The 24,292-nt window shown below is 41.2% G+C and overlaps 1 protein-coding gene across 3 annotated transcripts in view; it reads right to left on the bottom strand.

Annotated features, from left to right (window-relative positions):
* The window catches only part of Syne2 (spectrin repeat containing nuclear envelope protein 2), a 197,788-nt gene extending 174,293 nt beyond the window's left edge, over positions 1 to 23,495 (bottom strand). For all 3 annotated transcript variants that reach the window (XM_048361958.1, XM_048361959.1, XM_048361960.1), the window contains exons 1-15: positions 23,433 to 23,495; positions 23,250 to 23,319; positions 21,817 to 21,935; positions 21,267 to 21,393; positions 20,066 to 20,223; positions 17,339 to 17,483; positions 15,841 to 16,451; positions 14,847 to 15,026; positions 13,491 to 13,641; positions 7,934 to 8,092; positions 7,172 to 7,333; positions 4,231 to 4,332; positions 3,412 to 3,612; positions 2,618 to 2,789; positions 561 to 673 (exon numbers count right to left, since the gene is read on the bottom strand). In XM_048361958.1, the coding sequence (XP_048217915.1) occupies positions 561 to 673; positions 2,618 to 2,789; positions 3,412 to 3,612; positions 4,231 to 4,332; positions 7,172 to 7,333; positions 7,934 to 8,092; positions 13,491 to 13,641; positions 14,847 to 15,026; positions 15,841 to 16,451; positions 17,339 to 17,483; positions 20,066 to 20,223; positions 21,267 to 21,393; positions 21,817 to 21,932 (2,397 nt within the window). In that variant the 5' untranslated portion in view covers positions 21,933 to 21,935; positions 23,250 to 23,319; positions 23,433 to 23,495. The remainder of the gene's footprint in view (positions 1 to 560; positions 674 to 2,617; positions 2,790 to 3,411; positions 3,613 to 4,230; positions 4,333 to 7,171; positions 7,334 to 7,933; positions 8,093 to 13,490; positions 13,642 to 14,846; positions 15,027 to 15,840; positions 16,452 to 17,338; positions 17,484 to 20,065; positions 20,224 to 21,266; positions 21,394 to 21,816; positions 21,936 to 23,249; positions 23,320 to 23,432) is intronic.
* Positions 23,496 to 24,292: the final 797 nt, after the last annotated feature.

The following is a 24,292-nucleotide window of genomic DNA, read 5'->3' as shown; positions in this document are numbered from 1 at the left end:
TTGCAATTTTTAACCAAGTATGGTGGCTCAAGCCTATAATCCTGCCTACTTGGAAGGTAGATATTGGGGGTGAAGGGTGGGTCCTGGTTTGAGGCCAGTCCAGGCAAAATAGTCCATGAGACTCCATCTCAACTAATGGCTGGGCATAGTGACAGGCATCTATCACCTCAGCGATGTGGGAAAGCAAGAATAGAAGAACTGAACTCCATGCTAGCCTGGTAAAGTTAGTTCAAGTTAGCAAGTTCAAGGTCAGTGTTCAACCACCAGCAGTGGCACAATAATAGTAACAATAACAACAACAATGTGATTTAACACAAGTGCATTGCCATAGTATCTTAACATAAATAGAATCTTAGAATATGAAAGTAGAATTGTTAAAGCCACTTGAGTACTTACCCACTAAACAGAGTTTCAGTATATCTGGAAAAAAATCCAAGTTATTTAGGAATATTATCCCTTACATTAAAAAATTACTCCATCAAAGTATTTCTCTATATACTTAAATACAGCCCTATGTTGCTAATATTTTAGTTCAATAAATTTTGATATATGTATCTTACAGAAAGTTTTTGTAGCTTTTGTTCCACACTCATCTTGGTTTCTGAGGATTCAAAACAGTCCTTAAGGCTCATTTTAACGCTGCTGAACCAGTCATTAAAGTTCTTGCACTGATCTGGAGAAGAAAAACAATAGTTCTATTCATTCCATTGGGACATCATAAACCTTATTATGTGAGAGCTTTTAGAATCTGTTCTATACTACTAGGTAAAGTACAAGAAATACTGAAACCTAATTGTGAGAGCTAATACAGCATTATTTGGTATATTTTATTTAATGTTGGCATTGGGGCTTGAACTCAGGGCCTTGAATTTTCACTTTTCCGCTCAAGGCTGGTATTGTACTATTTAGGCCACAGTTCTATTTCAGACTTTTTGGTGGTTAACTGGAGATGAGTCTCTTGGACTCTGTGTGTGTGTGTGTGTGTGTGTGTGTGTGTGTGTGTGTGTGTGCGTGTGTGTGTATGTGAGCGTGTGCAAGTCTGGGGGCTTGAACTCAGGACCTGGACACTTTCCTTGAGCTACTTTTTCTCAAGGCTAGCACTCTACCTCTTGAGCCACAGTGCCATTTCTAGCTTTACTTGAGTAGTTTATTGGAGATAAGATTCTCACAGACTTTTCTGCCTGGGCTGGCTTCAAACCATGATCCTTAGATCTTAGCTTCCTGATTAGCTAGGAATAGTCATGAGCCACCAGCGTCTGGCTTTCTTGTGGACTTTTCTGCCCAGGTTGGCTTCAAATGGGGATCCTCAGATTTCAGCCTCCTGAATAGCTAGACTTATGGACATGAACCACCATCAATGAGCTAATTTGATATATTTTTTTATACCAAACTTTCTTTTTCTTTTTTTTATTTTTTTTTGCCAGTCCTGGGCCTTGGACTCAGGGCCTGAGCACTGTCCCTGGCTTCTTTTTGCTCAAGGCTAGCACCCTGCCACTTGAGTCACAGTGCCACTTCTGGCCATTTTCTGTATATGTGGTGCTGGGGAATTGAACCCAGGGCTTCATGTATACGAGGCAAGCGCTCTTGCCACTAGGCTATATCCCCAGCCACACCAAACTTTCTTTTCAAGCACACAGGATATCCTAAAACACTTGTTAGGGCAGTGAGCTCACAGGCTCAATGGTCACAGGCAGTAGGTCAAACTTGGTGTTGGTGACATACCCTCAGGAAACAGTGCTTTGAGCTTGAAAAAAAAGGAGATGTTACTTATGCCAGCCATTACTAAGTATATTTCTCCCAAAGGATTTGTCTATTGTTCCTTCAAATACTGTCTGTGCTCAGTCACAGAGGCACACACCCATTATCCCAGTTAAGTGAGAGGTGGAACAAGAAGGCTCATGGCCCAAGGGCAGCTCTATGCAAAAAACCAGAGACCCTGTCTCAAAAAAATTTAAGTGAAAATCAGGGAGCTGGTGGCTCATACTCAGGAGGCTGAGATCGGAGGATCTTGGTTCAAAGCCAACCCAGGCATTAAAGTCCATGAGACTCTATCTCCAATTAACTACAAAAAAATGGAAGTGGAGCTGTAGTTCAAACGGGTAGTCAAAGAGAACAGGGACAGACCCCAGGTCCCGAGTTCAAGCCCCATGACAGACACATATAAAGGGGGGGGGGGGCGGTGAGCTGGGCACTGGTGGCTCACACTTGTAATCCAGCTACTCAGGAGGCTGAAGCCAGTCTAAGCAGTGAAGTCTGAGACTCTGACCTCTATTAAACTACAAAAAAAAAAAAAAAAAAGGCAGAAGTGGAGCTGTGGCTCAAGTAGTGGATGACAGCCTTGAGCAAAAGAAGCTCAGGAACAGCACCCAGAATCTGGGTTCAAGTTTCAGGACTAGCACCAAAATAAAAAACAAACACATAAATAAACTAAAGTGAAAGAGACAGGGGTATGGCTCACCCAGAGACAGGCCCTGAGTCCAAGCCCAGTACCTCCATCATCAATCAGTGCTGTCTGCGCAAACTACCTGTAAGCCCAGCTTAGGTTACTGTACGTGCACAGTACTTTACTAATCGTTCAGGATTCTCAGACACTAAACCAGAGATGCTTCACACTCACCATTCAACAATGCACAGAAGTGATCTTGCAAAACACGTTTCTTGGCACTGAATAAATCACTGACACTTTCATACTGCTTTTTCAAGTCATAGAGCTCAGGAGTGTGACAACCTATGTGATTCTCCAGGACGGTCATGCTGTGTTTCTGCTGGAGAATCTGCTGCTGTATCTCCTACACAACAAGACACAAGGAACCAACATCACATCTTAAAACAGCCCCCGCCACACAATGCTGAGCAGCTCTTCGTGATTTTGTAAACATCTCAAAGATGCTCAATTGAGCACACTCGCTTTCCCTTTGCTAGCCAATGTATCAATGCAAGTTAACATCTAAAAGTTATTGTCCCATGAGTCAATTCAAGGATGAAAAGGTCAAACAAGCAAACAGGTTTTCTGAGATCTCCTCCCCAACTAGGACTTTCATTTTTCTGTTTTTATTGACTACAAAAAGCCAAGACTATAAAAAAAAAATAGTAAGTGGGAGAGGCCGGGTGTCAGTGGCTTACACCTGTAATCCTAGCTACTCAGGAGGCTGAGATCTGAAGATCAAATTTTGAAGCTAGCCCAGGTAAAAAAGCCTAGGTTAAAAAAGTGAGACTCTTATCTTCAATTAACCACTCAAAAACCAGAAGTGGCGCTGTAGCTCAAGTGGTAGAGCACTGGCCTTGAGCATAAAGAGGCTCAGAGACAGTACCCAGACCCTGAGTTCAAGCCCCACAACTGACCAGGAAAAAAACTCAAACCAACAGTGGGAGAATAACACAGGTCACAGATGCCTGGCAGTTGGGCAGTACCTCAAGTTTCGTGAAGATCTCCAAGCTGTCGGAGGGGGACAGTGCTTTCAGGAGGGACTCGGTCATCCCAATCTGGGTCTTGGCTTGGTCCAGATCCTCCCTGAGCTCCGCTGGGCTGCCACTGAGCTCGGAGCCATTGTATTCCCCTGTGAGATACTTTCTTGCACGGCCCATCTTGCTCAAAACAGAAGACTCCATGACCTGAAATCATGTAACACACACAGCACTGAGAGGAGGTGTGTTTACTAGACTTCTCATGCACTACAAGGGAGCATGCCAGGATGGCTTCGCTTCACTGAGAAATCAAGTCTTCTGAGCACTCTCCTTTGTTCTGTGTCACCCATACAATAAGAGATTGCCTTAAACAGGAATAAAGTATAACTGAGAAGCTTGGCATCAGTGGCTCACACTTGCAATTTTAGCTAAATCTCAGGAGGCTAAGATCTGAAGATCATGATTCAAAGCCAGCCCAGGGAGGAAAGTCCATGAGACTGATCTGCAATTAACCACTAAAAAAGTCACAGTAGAGCTGTGGCTCAAGTGGTAGAGTGCTAACCTTAAACAAAGAAGCTTAGGGACAGTGCCCAGGCCCTGAGTTCAAGAGTTCAAGACTTAGTACCAACAGAAGAAAGGAAGAGAGAGAGAGAAGGAGGGTAGGAGGGAGGGAGGGAGAGAGGGAGGGAAGAAAAGAAAGAGACAGAAAGAGAAAGAGAAAGAAAGTGAGAGAGGGAGGGAGAAAGAGAAGGGGGAAGAGGGGGGCGGGCAGGCTATAAAAATCTTTTCATTGAGACTTAAATTATTTTTAAAGCAACCTAGTACCTGCAATTCCAGTGGTTTTTCACTACTCTGAAGCAGGAACTGTATTTCAGTCACTCTTCTAGAAAATTCCAAAGTTTTTTCTTCATGGGCTTGTAATTCTTCCTAAAACACATTTTAAAGGAAAATATCTTGTTACTTGACGGTGAATTTTCACCAAATTTTAATCTATAGTAACAGAGAACTATGGGATTTCACTTAATTGCTTGTTTTTGTGTTTTTGTTAGTTGTGGGGCTTGAATTCAGGGCCTGAGTGTTGCCTGAGCTTTCATGCTCAAGGATAGCACTCTACCAAGTTATGCCACAGCTCCACTTTTGGTTTTGTTGGTGGCTAACTGGAATAAGTGACTCATGGACTTTCCTGCTCAGGCTGGCTTGAAACCAGGATCCTCAGATCTCAGACTTCATGAACAGCTAGGATTAAGAGGCGCCCCTTCTTGTTTGACTGCAGTGTGAGTCACAAATGCAAACGTCTTCAGGCAGAGCATAGTGGAGTGAAGAAGCATTTGTCTTTGGAACAACAGAGAGCTTATGTGAGGTATTACAAATTCTCAGATGTGTGAATGGACTTGCAAACATAATTTCAGCAGAATTTGACCCACAGGCTAACTGCTTGATTCTTGTTAACTTTGTATTTTTAAATAACCTATTTCAAGAAAACATTAAAGATGACTCATTTATACTCAGAGCATCATAGTTTTACTTCAGAATTATCATTAGTATCCAGGAAACTGTCCACTTCCAAGACTTTTCCCCAAAGGTATAAAAACAAACATGCAAGTTAAAAAGTACATAAGATAGAAAAAAGTTTTTTTTTTTTTTAAATTTGGGTTTTTTTTTGTTGTTGTTGCCAGTCCTGGGGTATGGACTCAGGGCCTGAGCACTTTCCCTGGCTTCTTTTTGCTCAAGGCTAGTACTCTACCTCTTGAGCCACAGCTCCACTTCCAGCTTTTTTCTATATATTTGGTGCTGAGGAATCGAACCCAGGGCTTCAAGTATACGAGGTGAGCACTTTACCACTAGGCTATATTCCCAGCCCAGAAAAAAGTTTTAAAAAGAAACAAAATTAAGCTGTGAATGTGGCTTAGTGGTAGAGTGCTTGCATGCGTGAAGCCTTGGGTTTGATTCCTCAGTACCACATAAACAGAAAAGGCCAAAAGTGGTGCTGTGGCTCAAGTGATAGAGTGTTAGCCTTGGGGGGGGGGGAAGCAGCAGCAGCTCAGGGACAGTCTTCAGGCCCTGAATTCAAGCCCCAGGACTGGCAAAAAGAAAAGAAATAACATTAGGTTTGAAACATCAGCTTTGTGCACACATATACACTTTCATATTGCACTGAACCACATATTTCTACCAGTGTTTAAATAGTGTTTGACCTAGCAATATAAGATTATGTTTTTTGTACAGTATAAACTGATCTCATATATAGAAACAACAGTTCTTTTTTGGGGGGTGGGGTGGGGAGAACTAGGGAATTGCACTTAGGGCCTCAAGCATACTAAGCAAGCACTTTATCCTAACACTGAGCTACCTACTCAACCCCAGAAAGAATTTCTTTTCAGAGTGAAAACAACTTTGATTCTTTCTAAATACTAAAAACTGAGATTACATATTTTTGTTTTATTTTTAAAATCAACTTTCTTGTAGGCTCTCTAAAGATGAGGACACCCAATCTTATGTTTTCTATAACTTGAGAGGCTGCTCAATTTTTGAGGGACTGACAACTGGGTTTTGTTTTGTTTTATAGTTGTTTGGGTTTTTCAATGAAGAAAATTGGACTCAAGGCCTTGTGCATGCTAAGCAACAACCCCCCCAGATGGAGAGTCTGTTCTCATAAATAAAGTCTTATCAACACCTATCAGCTTTCAATGATTTATGTATTGTCTAACAGAGTTTTGTTGATACAACAGTGAGGTTGAGTAGCTGTGAAGAGAAAGGTCCACAAGCCTAAAATATTAATAACACGTCCCTTTAGGAAAAAGTTCCCTTGCCCCATCCTTGGGGTACAGACTAATCAATCAGGAATAATAAGTTTTGTTTGAGTTTCTGTTAGAAAATCTTACCCCTTTTATACTGACTACCCCTTTTACGATTTGGTGAAAACTAGGACTCTTTTGCATAATATTATTTGAAAAATAAAACAAAAAAAAGTGACTAGGTTGCAGTTATCAAAAATTTTGTATCATATTACTTATGTTATCCTAACTGATATTATGCTCACTGTAGTTATCAAAATATCACAGTTAAATAATTATAGTTAAGATATATTGTTATAGCTACAAAATATTACAAATACTTTGCAATATATACTAATTCATGTTTTTCGATAACTACCTTAAATTACCCAACATAGCACTGGGCCTGCTAAATCCTGTCTTTTCAAAATAGCCACAGAATGGCAGTTGTAAGGAATAAAGATCCAACATTGTCTTGTGATTTTCTTGATAACTAAGTTAGAAATAATGGTAGTTTATGTGCAGACATGTATGTGTATATATGATGTCTATATTTATAATTAAAACAAATGCTACCAGTTAGACATTTGTGAAACAAAAGGTACATTATTCCCCTATCTAAGGTTATCATATCCATGAATTCCTCTGGGTGTTTGTGAATTCCAGATTAATAGTGTCTACTTTGGACTGGGCCATGGCTCAGGTGGTAGAGCACCTGCCTAGCAAGCACAAGGCCTTAAGTTCAAATCCTAGATCACACACACACACACACACACACACACACACACACACACACACACACACAGAGCAACTATGTACATCCTCCTAGAGATCACAAAGGCAGTGGTAAAGTTTTGATCCTTCTTAAAGAACTATTAAGAAAAAAAAACTTCCATTAGATTTTTCTACCCTGCTCCGAGAAAAGTAATTTCTGTCCTCAAATGTCAGCAGTGTAGAGGCAAAGCCTCTCTGTTTCATTTCTACGGAGTTACCTTCAGTCTGCCTCCATCCTCTTCAGTCAGCTGACCCAAGTCCACTGGCTGACAAGCTTTTTCAGTCCACTTGTCGATGATATTTTTTAAGTTAAAAAGTTTGTCCCACAAAGCCAGAGCTCGACCAAGCTTCTCATAATGCTCTTCTGTCTTCTCATTCATCTGCCATAATTTAAATCCGAAGGAATTCAGACAGAGGTAAAAAATACAAAAAACACTATTTTGGTCAAACAACAATTTAAAATTAAATCTGAGTTTACCATAAGCAGCTGAATGATTTACTTTACTTATCAACAATAAAGTCACTTAACAAGTGCCATTTCTAAAAAAAGAAAAAAATGTTATAAATATATACACAATTAAAAGTAATAATATTCCTAATACCTAAACCACATAATCTATAAAGCTTTTAGAATGCAGATGAAAAAACAAACACAGATCAATTCTTACTCATTAAAAATATCACTCTTGCCCAATCAAAAATCTATCAAGTATAGAGTGGGGAAAAAAATTCATCATCCTAAGACATTAAAAAACTGTGTTCTCTTTTTTTATACCTGGAAGGTTACAAACTCATTTGTTAGTATTGCCTAACTCTGGGGTAAAGTTAATTATTAAGTTCAAATTTTGTACTATCGAAACATTTTTTACGATGAATATAGCTTACATTTTCAATTATATAAGAATATTAAAGAGACACACAAAAAGCAACAGTTTGATTACTACAAAAGAGAATTTGCAGCCAATTAAATTACCACCTACATCAAGCCATCTATCCACAATGACATTAGCTTCTTTTTCAAAAGGGGGCTCTTCAAAGACTTTCATTTTGTTTAGATGAAATTGAAGGTTTTTGCAGATCTGGTTTATCTTGTCTATCACTTCTAAATGTTCATTAAATTCTTGTTTGACAGTTTCAATCTGTAAAAAAGATAAAGAAGATGTTTTTGATATGTTGGCATAGACCACACATAAGCACAGTTACGCTATAGTTCTCCTTCTTGCTGTACTGGTGTAGGGGAGCACTGGGTGAGGAGCACAGAGGATGGCAGGAGCTTCCAGCACTGAGAGGAACAGTGGCTTTGCTCTACAGTGAGCATCTGGGGTGAATGGAAGGGAACCACTCCCATGCAGACATTTCCCAAACATTAGTGATGCTCTACCATTCTAGCCTTCTGGTCTGTCTTTTGTTAAAGAGAGTAGAAAATATGCACAGTATCCTAGATAAACATCCAGGGTGCTAAAGGACAAAAGTTCTGAGTGGTACCACATATAGGCCACTGGGCCAAAACACCAGGAAGATGAAGTAATTGTGTGTGCGAACAGTCCTAAATCATCAGCAAATTAACTGGAAACGTCCTTCCTTTACTCTGTTTTATTTTTTATTTTTTTGTCAGTCATAGGGCTTGAACTGGGGGCTTAGGTACAGTCCCTTAACTCTTTTGCTCAAGACTAGTGCTCTACCACTTGGAGCCATAGTGCCACTTCCTGTTTTCTTGTGGTTAACTGCAAATAAGAGTCACACAGACTTTCCTGTCCAGGGTGGGTTTGAACTGCAATTCTCAGATCTCAGTAGCTAGGATTACAGGGATGAGTTACCTGTGTCCAGCTGGAAGTTTTTTTAGTAATCACTACTAGATTTCCTTTTGAAAAATTCTGCAAAAAGATATAAGTATCATGGCTAAAACTTCAAAATCTTTCCATAAAGTAATGTATTATTTTTAACAGATATGTAAGGTATATGTGTATGTAGGACACTATACAAGATACAGTAACAATAAATTGGGAAAGTCCTAGATTGTTATATATTTCTTAAGGCTATCTAAATCATAAAATTTGTTTATCTATTTATTTATTATGGTGACACTAAGGGCTTGCCTCAAACTCTCACTTAGCTTTTTCACTCAAGGTTGGTGCTCTGCCACTTGAGCCACACCTCCATTTCCACCCTTTTGCTAATTAACTAGAGATAAGAGTCTCATGGACTTTTCTACCAGGACTGGCTTCTAATTCTAATCCTCAGATCTCAACTTCCTGAGTAGCTAGGATTATAGAGATGACTAATCAGAACACTTAAGATAAACACAACTAGCAAAACCGTAAAGTGCTACAATGAACATTTTGTTATTAAGGATTGCCTCTAGTTGCTTAAGAATTCTTCTTAGGAGTGAAATATTTGATCAAATGGTAGAAAGGTATTGGAAGATCTTGAATGGGATGATCCAAATGTTTTCTAAAAGGGCAGTGTGGTCAATTTGTACTAGCAATCTGCTGTCTAGTAAAACTGAGGTTTAACAGGCAAAAAGAGACCTTACTGAGGAGCTGGGGTATCCTTTGGCTCCTGGTGAGGTTGAAATATAACTTTTTGCCTGTTTTTTTTCCAAATTATTTGTTTTCAATTTATTTCTTATAAATAACCATTAGAGACTGGAGCATGGCTCGAGTAGGAGAGCGCTTGCCTAACAAGTATGAGGCTGAGTTCAATCACTACTATCACAAGACAAAACAACAACAACAATAACACCCAGGATCACCATGTTTCTCTCAATGATTTCCATGAACTCTCTAAGCCATAAGCCATCCTATTTATTGAAAATATTTTCCCACTGTATATTACAATGTAAAAATTTTAAATGTATAATAATTTTTTGCATATGGGGTATAGTTAAGTGAAGAATTGCTGCTAAGTATTATGGACACATAAATAGGGAGACTGTACATGGGAATAATTTATTAAGATCCCACATTCTTTGATCTATCAAAGTTAGAATTATTGTTGAAATGAGAAGCCATAAGTCTTCATGTTATTTAATGGGGAACTACAGGGGACTGCGCTGGACCTCATGACTAACAGGTACCAGGCTCTAGTGTCAATCATATAGCACCAAAGAAGGTAGAGAAAAAAAAAAGTAACCTATAAAACATTACTCTGCCATACGGAAAAATTTTGCTTGCAGAAAACTGATAGAATTAGATACTATGTCGAGTGAGTAAGCTGAGAAAGAGAGGAAGCTGGGGGGATGGAAGGAGAAGGAGAGAAAACACTAAGAAATAAGTCCAGTCAGGGGCCAGTGGCTCATACCTGTAATTCTGGCTACTCAGAAGGCTGAGATCTCAGGATCTTGAGACTCTGATCACCAATTAATAAGCAAGAAGCTGGAAGTAGAACTGTGGTTCGGTGGTAGAGGGACAGCTAAGAAAGAGCAGAAGGCTCTGAGGTCAAGCCCCACTATCTACTACCAGCTGAGAGACAACGAGGGACAGAGATTTACTTAGAGGGGGGAAAACAAGTTTCGAATTCAGCTTCACAGCTTCACACTCAGTAGGCAGGTGCTCTACCTGAGCCACATTCCCAATCCTTATTTTAAAAATCTAGAAATTATCTCCACGAAGATGGGTACAAATAGCCACAAATGAGAAAACAGGGCAATTTTTTTTTCAGCCATAAGGCTTGAATCCAGAGCCTGGGCACTGTTCCTGAGCTTTTGTGCTAAAGGCTAGTGCTCTTCCACTAAAGCTACACTTCTGGTAGAGATAAGAGTCTCATGGACTTTCCTGCCAAGGCTGGCATTCAACCATGATTCTCAGATCTCAGCTTCCTGAGTAGCTGGGATTATAGGCATGAGCCACCAGCATCCAGCCAGGATGCTACTTTTAAGGGCTACTTTACACTTGCAACTCCTCCTCTACCTAGCAGAAGAGTAGGAGGGAGGTTTACTTTCAGTGGAGGTGCAGGACTTGAGGCTGCCACACACAGCTGAGAACAGAGGTAGACAACTGTTATAACAGTCTCAGTGGAACCAAGGAAGTCCAAAGGGTCAAGATCAGGACCTAAACAGGCACCAGGAAGACTCACCTAGAGAAGGGCCCCTGCCTGCAAAAGGTGGATTTTTATAAGTTGGATGAATGACAGCAAAAGACAACAGCTTACAGTCATGAGACTGCAGCTATGGAGTGGTGGAAAGACTTCAGGCATTTGAGAAGAGCTGTGGATCAGGAATCACAAGGTGGGACATTGTGGCTTACACTCATTAAGATGCTACGTTACATTTATGTTACCAAATGTTTTCCTAATCTTTTTTTGCCAGTCCTGGGGCTTGAACTCAGGACCCGGGCATTGTCCCTGAGCCTCTTTGTACTCAAGGCTAGTGCTGTACCACTTGAGCCACAGCGCCACTGCTGGCTTTTTTGAGTAGTTTATTGGAGATAAGAGTCTCGAGGGGATTTTTCTGCCCAGGTTAGCTTCAAACTGAGATCTTCAGATCTCAGCCTCCTGAGTAGCTAGGATTACAGGCATAAGCCACTCACATTCAGCTTTTCCTAATTTTTTAAAAATAAAGATATATTAGCATCCTTCAACTATTGTCTAAAAGGAAAAAAAAGTTATTCCAAGTGTAATCGCAGCTACTCGGCAGGTGGAAATAGGGGAATGTCAGTATGAGTCTAGATTGAGACCCTATCACCAGAAACAAGGTAGGCATGATAGTACATACCTATAGTTTTAACTACCTGAGAAGCATAAGTCAGAAGATTAAGGTTCAAGAATAATACCAGGCAAAAGTTCTAAACCCTATTTGAAACAAACTAAAGTAAACAGGGTCAGGGGTGTGCCTCAACTAGTAGAGTGCTGGCTTAGCAAGCATGAGTCCCTGAGTTCAAATCCTAGTAACACACACACACACACACACTTAAGTTCCAGGCCCTGAACCTAGATGCCTCTGCTAGGTACTTGACAATGTACCTCCCAAATCAGGAATGGGCTGCGTTCTGCTGGTCACAAGGTCCTACTAACAGAACTAAGGCTGGGTCAGGAAAAGGGTGTCAGGGGCACAGCAGAGGGTGGATGCAAGCCCAGGGGATCAGTGAGGATCTGTCAGGATGATCCCAGAATGCTCCTTAAGACCACTGGCACGAGGACAGGTCCTCCCAGCCCACAACCAGCCACACCAAGAGTTGTCTCGGCTGTGGGGAGACAGGCAAGTCATCTCAGAGCAGCAGTAACACGCTCTCCACTCAGGAGCCGGTGGCTTCCTTCACTGAGGGTCAATAGAGGGCCAGTCCCACAGTCACCTATTGTACCCCAATGCCCAAGCAAGGCCATCACCACTGGCTGAGAAAGTGGGACCCAGACAAGGACATTTCTGACATTCTGGGTGTTGCTGGAGTGGTACATGAATAATTCTAGATGGAGAACAAACTGTATGAAAGATCTCACTTATTTACATTTCTAGTATGTTGTGCCCATGCCTACGAAATCCAAATAATATGGTTTTCTAACATCCAGGTGTGTCAAGCTAAACACATGGATCATGTGTGTCACATGTGAGCTCACAGCTCTGAACACAGAGGAAAAGGTTCTAATGGAGGGCTGTAGAAAGGGAGGCACAGTAGACTCTTTCCTGTGTCATTCTCCTGCACTCTGCCTGTGATTCCAGCACAATCCTAGGAAATAATGACATCTAGTGTCCAAAACAGTTCCTCTCCATAGCAGGTGGTGAGACTGGAGAGGCTCCACAGAAGAGTGGCCAGGAAGTCAAGTTCACACAGTGTGACAGAAAAGCCAGCCATCATTTATTTTCCCCACATCATTACTTTATTCCCTGGGCTGCTGAGAACCACGGACCCAGCACCAAAATTATCCAGCAACCAATGACCAATTGAGGACTGACTGCTTTCAAACACTAAAAATAAAGACCATGATTTTATTTATTTATTTTTGGTCCGTCATGGGGTTTGAACTCAGGGGTAGGCACTGTCCCTCAGTTCTTTTGCTCCAGGCTAGCACTCTACAACTTTGAGCCTCAGCACCACTGCCAGTTTTCTGATAGTTAATTGGAGGTAAGAGTCTTAAGACTTTCCTGCTTGTGCTGGTTTTGAACAGTGATCCTTAGATCTCAGCCTCCTAAGTAGCTTGGATTACAGGTGTGAGCCACCAGTACCCAGCTCCAGAAATCTTAGATATCTGGTAAAATAGAGTCACTGGGTAATTTCTTTTTGGAGGGTAGGTGGCAGTAGTGAGGCTTGAACTCAGGGTCTTATGCTCCTTTTTTGTTCAAAGTTGGTGCTGTACACCACTTGAACTACAACTCCACTTTTGCCTTTTTTTGCTGATTAATCGGAGTTAAGTGTCTCATGGACTTTTCTGCCCAGGCTGGCTTTCACTTATGGTCTTCAGATCTCAACCTCCTGAAGAGCTAGGAACTAAGTAATTTCTTTTAAACCAAGTTCCCAAAGTGATTTCAGTTCTAATACCCTCTTCCCTGTCATCCTTGTGCGTGGCTCGTGGCATGGAGTTTTCGATCTTGGGCTGAGAGCTCACCTCTGCCATCCTTTTCTTCAGGTTGTCCTTTCCCATGTATGAAGGCTGCAGGGAGAAGACATTCTCTTCTTTCTGAATCAAAGTTGTCAAGACACTCTTAGAGTTCTGATACTGTCTTAGGAGCTCCAATACTCTCCAACATTGTTCAAGACTACAATGGGGAAAAAAAAGTGAAATAGTTAAGTGTCTAAAAGTTGAAAGAAAATATTATTTTCCTATATAACTTACAATAAAACTATAAACTCATAAAGGACTTTTCCTCTAACAGTGCTTTATCCACCACATATCCTAAGAATGATGACACATATCATCTGGCAGTCAGAAAGTAGAAATAATCACCACATTAGCATTGCCACTAGATCAATAGTAGAAAGTTAACATGACATTCTAGAGAGAAATACAGAATTTATAACCCTCCTCTTGATTTCATCATTAACAAAAAGCAGTGCTTGGAAAATAGTACTGCTGGGTATGGTGGCACATTCCTGTGATCTCAGCAACTTGGAGGGAGGGCAATAGGAACATCTGGAATTCAAGGACAGCCTGAGCTACATATTAAGTTCAAAGCCAACCTTTAGCTTTGGTCAACCAAAGTTACAAGGTGAGACTCCTGTCTCAAAACACATATGCAGTCAGGGCACCAGTGGCTCATGCCTGCAATCCTAGCTACTCAGGAGGCTGAGATCTGAGGATCACAGTTTGAAGCCAACCCAGGCAGGAAAGGCCATGAGACTCTTAACTCCAATTGACTATTAAAAAAAAAACAAAAACAAAAACAAAAAAACCCCCAAAACAGTGCTATGTCTCAAAGCGGTAGAGAACTAACCTTAACCACAAAAGCTCAGGAACAGTGCCCAGGCTCTAAATTCAATATCCACAACCAGGCAAAACAAAACACACAAGAAAATGCACATACAAACAAAATAAAGCAAAACAAAATAACTAAGGCCTCCCTAGCAGCCTGCTTATGGGAATGTTTACTACTTCTAGATTAGATCCTTTGTAGAAGGTAAAATAAAGTAGATGAAAGCCAGAGGTAGCCTTTGTCTCATTGTCTCTTTCTAGGTTCCTGTGGCACACAGTAAGTGTATCAGCTAGGATCCTAAGAGAAGAGTGCGGAGAGGACCAGGGGGAGTCCACGAGGAGGCCAAAACAGCCAGAGAGGAGTATACAGGCCATGTGGAAGTAAGTGGGAAGCGGGGGGGCGGGGGGGGGCTGCCCTCAGCTTCACTACACACACACACTCATGCCTGCCTTTGGGCAGGTTCAGTACTGTGTTTCCCACAAACCCTTTCAAAATACTCATGGTGTATAGACAATTGTTCCGATCTGATCCGAAGAGAGTGACTGCCTTACCATTCAGTGACAGAAGCTTTGGTGCTCTCCCACAGCAGCACCGTACAGTGGCACTGCTGACTCAGAGTTTTCTCACGTCCATCTTGGAATTGTGGGAGACACTTAGCCATTTCTTGTAAGAGTTTCTTCTCTTTTTCATATCTATTTAGCTCCTCATCCAGCCTGAGTAATGATTTTTTCCTTGATTGTGGGTGAGAAAGGTTTATTAGCAAATTGGGAAGCCATTTGGCTTGACAAAAATACAGAAATTTTGGGGAATATACTAGCTTTACTTTGACCTCATGAGGTAAGGCTCAAACTGCACATTCCTAATACAGAATTGAGGATGGTCTATGCATTTCCAGAACACTAATTTGCTTTGGGGGATTGAGGTTTTGGTTTTTCTTTGGGAAAGGGGATGATTTACTTATTTACTTATATTTTCATATATATGATACACATGATATTGGTATTACTAAGGTTTGAATTCAGCACCTCATGCTTGCCAGGCAGATACTTTATCACTTGAGCACCACATATATACAAAAAGACCAGAATTGGTGTTATGGCTCAAGTGGCAGAGTGCTAGCCTTGAGCAAAAAGAGGCCAGGGACAGTGCTCAGGCCCTGAGTCTAAGCCCCAGGACTGGCAAAACAAAATAAAACAGGGCTGGGGATATAGCCTAGTGGCAAGAGCGCTTGCCTCATATACATGAAGCCCTGGGTTCGATTCCCCAGCACCACATATACAGAAAATGGCCAGAAGTGGCACTGTGACTCAAGTGGCAGAGTGCTAGCCTTGAGCAAAAAGAAGCCAGGGACAGTGCTCAGGCCCTGAGTCCAAGGCTCAGGACTGCAAAAAAAAAAAAAAAAAAAAAAAACAAAGGCCCCCAAATGACAAAAACCAAAGGAATGATTAGGAATAGTAAACATAGAATAGGAGGTAAGGTAGAAATAGAAAGAGACAGGAAGATACAGACAAAGGCCGTGCTGTCTGGGAACATGGCTGTTCTTACCGAAGCTTCACAGCAGGAACAGTAGCATCCTTCAGGCCAATTTTACTGATCTGACTCTGTACATCTTGAATACTCTTAAAGAGCTCATTATTTTTAGAAGCACAAGCTGCTAACAATTTGTTCTCCTCAGGAAGTTCCTCCTGTCTACTGTGACCATGGGCCTCTAATAACTTTACTGATAAGACATCAAGAAGTTTCTCACACGAGGTATGTTCACCTCGGTCGGCCTCTGTCACATTTATAAGGTGCATCTTCAAGCGATCATCTAAGAGCCTGGCCTCCTCTTTCATGGGATGAATTTTACTCTGAATATTTTGTACTGTCCAAATCTTTGGGGGCACCACTTCTATCTCTGAGGCAGAAAGATCCGTATCAGTTTCAACAGAGAGCTCAAGTGTTCTTAAAGAAGATAAAAAATCTTCCAGAGCCTTCAGGGCATCTTGTCGCAGCTGGACTTTGTGGTTCATTGTCTCTAGTTGTGTTTTACATTTCAGAATAATATCCTGTGTTTCATGCAGATCCAGTGCATGTAACGGCTTCAAGAATAAGTTGTCTGGCTCTTCTAATTTGGTAAACATCTTGATTTGTGAAGTAATAGAATCTTGGATACCCTAAAATAAAGTTTAAAAATTTAAGGCTGAGAAGACTGAGGCAGAACAAAGAAATTTGCATGGTGGAAACGAATCCCTGCCACATGACTAGAATCATCTAGAAAAATCTTCCTTGGTTTAATCAAAGTTGACAGTTTCAACCTAAGTAAGTATTCCATTACAAATGAACATATGTCCAGGCCATTTCATTTCCTGATACTCTTTCTGATGGTCAGTTCTCTAAAGAAAACAAATATAATTCCAAGGAAATAATCAGAGATGAACAGTGGCAAGATCTATCTTATAATCTGAAAAACATTTTTTATTTAAGACCAGATCTGGCCAAGAGGTGGTGGCTCTTGCCTGTAATCCTTGGTACTCAGGAGGCTGAGATCTGAGAATTGCACTTCAAAGTCAGTCTGGGCAGACAAATCCATAAGACTCTTATCTCCAATTAACCAGCAAAAAGTTGGAAGTGGAGGTTTGTCTCAAGTGGTAGAGAACCAACTTTGATCAAAAAGGCCAGGTGAAAGCATGAAGCCTTAAGTTTAAGCCCGGGTTTCGACACACACACACACACACACACACAGACACACACACTCTAGAACAAACTTTAGAATATTCTGTTAAGCCTATGAGTCTAATATGATGTTTAATCCCTGAAGAAGGTATTTATTCAAGGAGGCTTCAATTCGAAGGCAAAGAAAATACCCCATTATTTATTTATTTATGCCTTGATATTTACCCCCAGATTTGCAAAGAACTGAAAAGTTGAGAAATGAGTAAGTCTAAATAATTGACTTTTCTTCCAAGGCTTTTAGTCTATACTATGAAAAACAATAACCCCATAAGCATTGTAAATCTCTGAGGAATTGATACTTATACACTCACTGTGAGAAATTACTTACCTTCATGGCTTGATAGTGGCCGTCAGCATCAGTGAGAAGAAACCCCTTTGCAGTCACTGCAAACCCGGCCAGCTCCAAGTTGCACAGCCGGAATGTCTCCTCCAATGGGAGCACAAACTGTAGTGCAGTCTCTAAAGACTCAATTCTAGGTGGGAAAATAACCAGCCATGAGGGAAAGAGCAGAAGACAGATTACAATTAAACAAGAGCAGGAAACAGTTACCCAACAACAATGTCTATCATGATATGTATAAGTCATCACGTTAAAACAAACCCACAGATCTAAAATGACAAAAGACTGGTTTGCCCAGCAATCATGAGACTCTCAAAACTAAAATAAAAATAAAAATGTAAGCACCGCCAGGCACCAGTGGCTTATGCCTGTAATCCTAGCTACTCAGGAGACTGAGATCTGAGGATCATGATTCAAAGCTAGCTCATGCACAGAAATTGAAGCGACTCTAAGTAACCAGCAAAAAACAAAAGGTGTGGCTCAAGTGGTAGAGTACCAGTTCTGAATGAAAAAGTCAAGTGGGAACAAAAGGCCCTGAATTCAAGCCCCAATTCCAGCAAACACACACACACACACACACACACACACTCTATCTAGTATATTATTTGTAATATATAATGCATATTAGGTATAACATAAAATAAAAAATTTTATACATCAAAAATGAGTTATTTCCTATAGCCAAGGTTTTTGCTCCATCCATCTGTCCTTTGGTTCAAGCATTCAATTTTACAGCCCCAAGCCCACTTTGGCTCTTAAAATGTCATCATTTATGCTTTCTGCTTCACTCTTCAAGTAGTCCTGGTATGCAAGACTTTAAACAGTTTGTAAGCACACAGAAAGACAAACTGTTGCTGAATATACTGAAAGCATTTTCCATTCTTTTTTTTCTACATATAATACACTCTTTAAATTTTTTTATTATAAAGGTGATGTCCAGAGGGGTTACAGTTACATAAGTCAGATAAAGGGTACATTTCTTTTTGGACAATGTCACCTCTTCCCTCACGTTCTCCCAGATTTTCCCTCCTGTCCCCACACAAGCTGTACAGTTTCTTTTCAGCATAGTATCTACTGAGTACCATGGTTGCATTTGTTCATCCTTTGTTTCTCCATTTATGGGCCCCTCCCCAATCCTCTCAAAGACAGATAAATAAACAAAACAACAGAAAGCAAAATCAACAACAAAAATAAAAAACCTCTTGCTTCTATTTCTAGGAGTTCATTTCAATAAATATAATTTTCCGAACAACTGGACTTGGAATTGATGACTAAGAATTCCTGTAATTATTTTATTATAATTACTCTATATCTGCCTTACAAACATTATCATCCATTACAATAATGAACTCCATGAACAGATCTCACTGACAACATATTGAAGCATGTAGCTGTGGCTAAAGTCGCAAAGATGCCAAGCCTCAGGTAGTTCCTATGGAAATGAGGCTGGGTACTGGGTCACACGGGGTACCCTAGGCCATTTGTGTAGAAGGCTAACAGCACTGTCATTTTAGAAATGAAGAAATCAGTCCCTGAAATGATCTGTGACCTTGACAAATTCAGTCCAAGGAGAGGAGATGGGAGAAGTATGAACTTGGGAACTGGAGAGACCTCAAATTCCACTTAAGACTGGCTAGTTGTGGTGTGGCTTTCTGATTTGCTTAACCTTGCCAGTGAAACAATAACTGGAATTGCTAGAGGTTGGCTCTGCATTGGCCTCCAAAAGCCCATGTGTAAACTGCTGGGCCCTTAGTTTAATGTTTTGTTTTGTTATTAGTCATGAGGCTTGAAGTCAAGGCCTGGGCACTGTCCCTGATCTCTTTTGTTCAAAGCTACCACTCTACTACTTTGAGCTACAACCCCACTTCTGGTTTTCTAGTGGTTAACTGGAAATAACAGTCTCACAGATTTTTCCTGCCCTGGCTGGCTCTGGACCACAATCCTCAGATCTCGGCCTCCTGAGTAGCTAGGATTACAGGCATGAGCCACTGGCATCCAGCCAGTTTAATGTATTGGAGAGGTCCTGGAACCTTCAGCAGGTAGAAACCTGTGGCAGGAAGTTAGGTCATTGAAGCCCAGCTCCAGTTGCTCATACCTGTAATCTCGGCTACTTAAGAGGCTGAGAGCTAAGGATCTTGGTTTGAAGCTGGCTGGGGTAGGAAAGTCTGTGAGACTCTTATCTCCAATAAATTACTCAGGAAAAGGCAGAAATGGCACTCTGGCTCAAGTTGTAGAGTGCTACCCTTGAACAAAAGCAGCAAATTGACAGTGTCAGGGCCAGAGTTCAAGCCCCAGGACTGGCAAAAAAAAAAAAAATCAACCCACCATAAATAATAACAACAACAACAACAATTTAGGTCATTGGGAGTATAACTTTGAGAGGATAATGGCAACCCCCAGCCCCTGCACATCTATTTGCTTGCCAGCTACCAGCTCTCAACCTGTCATGAGATACTGTGCATGTCCCTGAAATAACAAGGCCAAGGAATTATAGACCAAAGCCTTTGAAATTGGAAGCCAAAAATAAATCTCCTTAATAATGTTCATTTATCTCAGGTATTTGTTACAGAGACAGAAAATTGATGAATAATAATGTTAACCCCTCTTATGGATGCAAGGATTAAATAATCCTTAGTATAGTAATAGCTTAAAAATGACCTTTGAAAATCTAGCAGGTTTTTTAACATCACAGTTAATAAAATCTCAGAAATATACCTGGTAAGAAGAGGTGTCTGAAGCTCATTTTCTTTTTCCTTTAATCTGTCTCTTGCCTTTATGATCTCAGCCTTCTCTTCATCACTCACTTCCCTTTCTAACTTCAGAGAAGTAACTTCAAACTCTTTCCACTGAGCATCCACTTCGGTTTTTAAGACCTTGAGGAAACATATAAAATCATCTATGAACTAACGAGTCAAAGGCACAATTATTTCTTTACTTACAAACCAAGACAATCACCAACAATGGGAGAAACTCATATTTTCACATGAAAATGTGTCTTAAAATATTTTCCACAGGGTGGCTCACACCTATGATCCTAGTTACTCAGGAGGCCAAGATCTAAGGATCACAGTTCAAAGCCAGCCCATGCAGCAAAATCTGTAAGACTTTTATCTCCAATGAACCACCAGAAAATCAGAAGTGGCACTGTGACTCAAAGTGGTAGAGTAATAGCCTTGAACAAAAGAGCTCAGAGACAGAGCCCAGGCCCTCAGTTCAAGCCTCACAATGGACCAAAAATATAAACACATACACACATGTTATGAACTATTTTATAATAGTGGGCAAATATTGTATAAAGAACAATGACCCACTAATGAAATTAGGGAAGGTGGTGATGTGACTTTCCAGAGTATCTAAACTCATGTCCCCAAGGATAGAGAAACATATTGATGTGAGAACAGATATTCAATTTTCCAGCTAGGAAGTGTGTGTGTGTGTGTGTGTGTGTGTGCGTGTGTGTGTGTGTGTGGTGTGTGTGTGTGTGTGTCTAGTTCATCTGAAGTCCAAAGTATAATCAAAAACTATATGCCACAATATGTGAAGGAGCAGATATTGATCATGTAGGGAATATCTTTCCTGGGTTTGGTACTTGAAAATAGATCACAGATAAGGTGTCCATGAGAAATGAACTCCAGGCTAGAGACATTCTGCCTAGCAAACACAAGGTCCTGAGTTCAAATTCCAGTGCTATGAAGGATGAAGAGATATGGGAGCAAGTAAAGAAGAGGAAGAGAAGAAGAAAAAGGAGGTGGAGGAGGAAGAAGAGAATGAAGAGGAGAGAAGGAGAAGAAGGAAGAGAAACACAATCTAATGAAAAGAATTCTTGGAAACCATCTTGCATGTGTAATGTCCACAGACTTGGCAGGATTCTTTTCTAATCAGAAAGACAACTATGTACTAATGGTTTGGGGCTCACCTGGAGCTCGCTCAGTTTCATCTGAAGACAGGCACTGCTCCCTCTCTCTTCAGTGGGGAGTTCAGAAGAAATCCTGAGTTTGGCATTTTGCAGATGCATTTCAAGGTTTTCCTTCTGTGTATCATACCTGAGAGAGAATTAAATGCAATATCCCTTAATTTAAAAAAAATGAAGGTATATTTGTGCACAAGAAAATCTTGGGGGAATTTCTGGTTAATTCAGAGGGCCACATGCAAAAAATATGAGCAAAATAGGCTCTCACTGATGAAAGATTTCTATTTTATTTTATTTTTTTCCAGGCCTGGCTCTTGGACTCAAGGCCTGAGCACTGTTCCTGGCTTCTTTTTGCTCAAGGTTAGCATTCTGCCACTTGAGCCACAGTGCCATTTCTGGCTTTTTCTTGTTACGTGGTGCTGAGGAATCGAACCCAGGGCTTCATGCATGCTAGGCAAGCACTCTACCACTAAGCCACATTCCCAGCCCCGATGAACGATTTTTAATAGTTGTTCCCCGCCCCCATTTCACCAGTCATTTAGTAAGAGTCATTTACCTCTCTTGTAAGTCACCTATAGATACACTGTGGTCCTTGTCATGCTGCCCCATGGAGCTGGCTTCTTGTTGAGGCTGTATTTCTGGTGTCAGGCTGAAGTTCTGAATGGATTCCATTTCCTAAGCAAATTTACAAAATGGTAAATTTAATATCCTACATCATATCGTGAATAAATTGACTGGAAAAGCTATATACTGTATGCTGAACAATGTATCTCTGATTCTTTGCATCCAAAACCAGGAGATAATAGAATTCCTTTGAGATTTCTTAGTTCAGAAGACAGAATGGACTTTAACTGAGTATTACTTTCTAATTAGAAACAAAAACAAACAAAGAAACCCTACTAAGCCGGGCACCAGTGGCTCATGCCTATAATTCTAGCTACTCAAGAGGCTGAGATCTAAAGATTGAAGTTGTAAGCCAGACCAGACAGGAGAGTTCATGAGGCTTTGCCTTCAATTAACCACAAAAAGCCAGAAATAGAGCTGTGGCTCAAGTGGTAGACGACTAGCCTAGAGCACAAAAACTCAAGGATAGTGGCCAGGCCCTGAGTTCAAGCCGCAGGATGGATACCAAAAATTGGGGAACACTGAGCCTCCAAATGGAGTTCCTGCTTGAGATGTCATGGTCACAATCAAAAATAGACAGAAGGCCCAGGGATGTGGCTCAAGTGAGACAGAGGATGCCTAGCAATCGAGATACCTAAGTTCAGTTTCCCGGACTGCCCCCCTAAGACACATAGACAGGAGACCATCACAGAGAAGCAAAATCTCTCAGTTTTGTTTTTTTTTTAACTGCATTTTTGTCTTTTCTTTTTTGGTACTGGGGATCGAACCCAGGATGTTGCACTTGCTAGGCAAGCGCTTTGCCACTGAACTACATCCCAGCCCTAAAAACAAACAGTTCTTTATTCCCTTCCTAAAGGTTCTGCCTGGCAAGCTGGGATGTAGTATACAGTAAATACTAATTGGCCTAATGTTAAGAATTCAGATTATTCGATCATGATTATGATTGGACCAATGATGCTAGAATGGACAGGAGGTATCTGTGTAGAATGAGCACAGCCTGTAAAAGACACAGATGAGTAGTCTTCATAACGTGTTGTCTGTCTACATCCTCATTTCCATCCTTGCTTGGCTTTCATAATAAATTTACTTTTTAATTTTTGTCAGTAGTGGGACTTGAACTCAAGGTCTGGGCACTGTCCCTTAGCTTTATCACTCAAAGCTAATATTCTACCACTCGAGCCACAACTCCCTATTCAGCTTTTTGGGGGATTCATTGGAGATGAATATCTCATTGACTTTCCTGCCTGGGCTAGCTTTGAACTGTGATCCTTAAATCTCAGCCTCCTGAGTAGCTAGGGTTACAGGTATGAGCCACCAACACCATACCTGAGTTTCCATCTGAAACATATTACCCACATTGCACACCTTTCTGGCTGATGGCTGGTGATCTGCTTCAAATGGCGCCTCACTAGTGACACTGTCGGTTGGGGTCACCCTGGAAACAAATAAGAGACTCCATATTAAAATAGAATGGAAAACACGTAACCCAAAGGAGCGTGAATGCTACTTAGTGGGGATTGATTACAGGGGGCTCATCTTGGGAAATACTCACGGCCTCTCCGATGCACTTCCGGCCAAAGACTGTAATGTCTTGTGGATCTCAGAAGCACAGTGCAGAAGCTGGTCTATTTTCCGTTCATAAGCTTCAAGTGCTTTCTTCACCTCTGGTTGCCCTTGCTGTGGAGTCAGCTCTCCACACAAGGTCCTCAGCACTGCTATGCGGTGATGGAGCTGGCACTTGAGGCTCTCCTCAGAAAAGTAGGCCTAAAACAGTAAGCTGGAGTTGGCTACAGGTAGGTACATGATGATGGTAAGGATCAGAAATTCTTGAATGTATGACTTTTTTTTCCTTTTTTTTAAAGTCCAAAGACTAGGACTTGAGAGTTTTTTTGTTTTTTTTTTGGCCAGTCCTGGGCCTTGGACTCAGGGTCTGAGCACTGTCCCTGGCTTCTTTTTGCTCAAGGCTAGCACTCTGTCACTTGAGCCATAGCTCCACTTCTGGCTATTTTCTGTATATGTGGTGCTGGGGAATCGAACCCAGGGCCTCATGTATACGAGGCAAGCACTCTTGCCACTAGGCCATATCCCCAGCTCCCAAAGACTAAGACTTGAACTCGGTACCTGCCACTTTCACTCATTGGCTACACTTCTAACCCCTTGAATAAGTGACTTTAACAGCAGGTTATATATAGCCATCTTTTGTGCCATTAGAGGAACAGGGGGAAAGGAGAGGAAAGTCAGCTCTGAATGACTGCAGGTCAGCAACACAGACATGCAAGCACTAGCGTGTATGATGGCAGGTGTTCTGAGAGGCCCGGCCTGAAGGAGTCAGGGAATACTTGCCTCGTGGGAGGGAGCCATCTGAGCAGGAACAAAGGGTGGACCAGGGATGCACTGAGGGTGGGGAG

This window comes from Perognathus longimembris, chromosome 14, assembly GCF_023159225.1.
Source record: "Perognathus longimembris pacificus isolate PPM17 chromosome 14, ASM2315922v1, whole genome shotgun sequence".
Taxonomy (NCBI): domain Eukaryota; kingdom Metazoa; phylum Chordata; class Mammalia; order Rodentia; family Heteromyidae; genus Perognathus; species Perognathus longimembris.
This window is presented reverse-complemented; position numbering and strand designations above follow the sequence as displayed.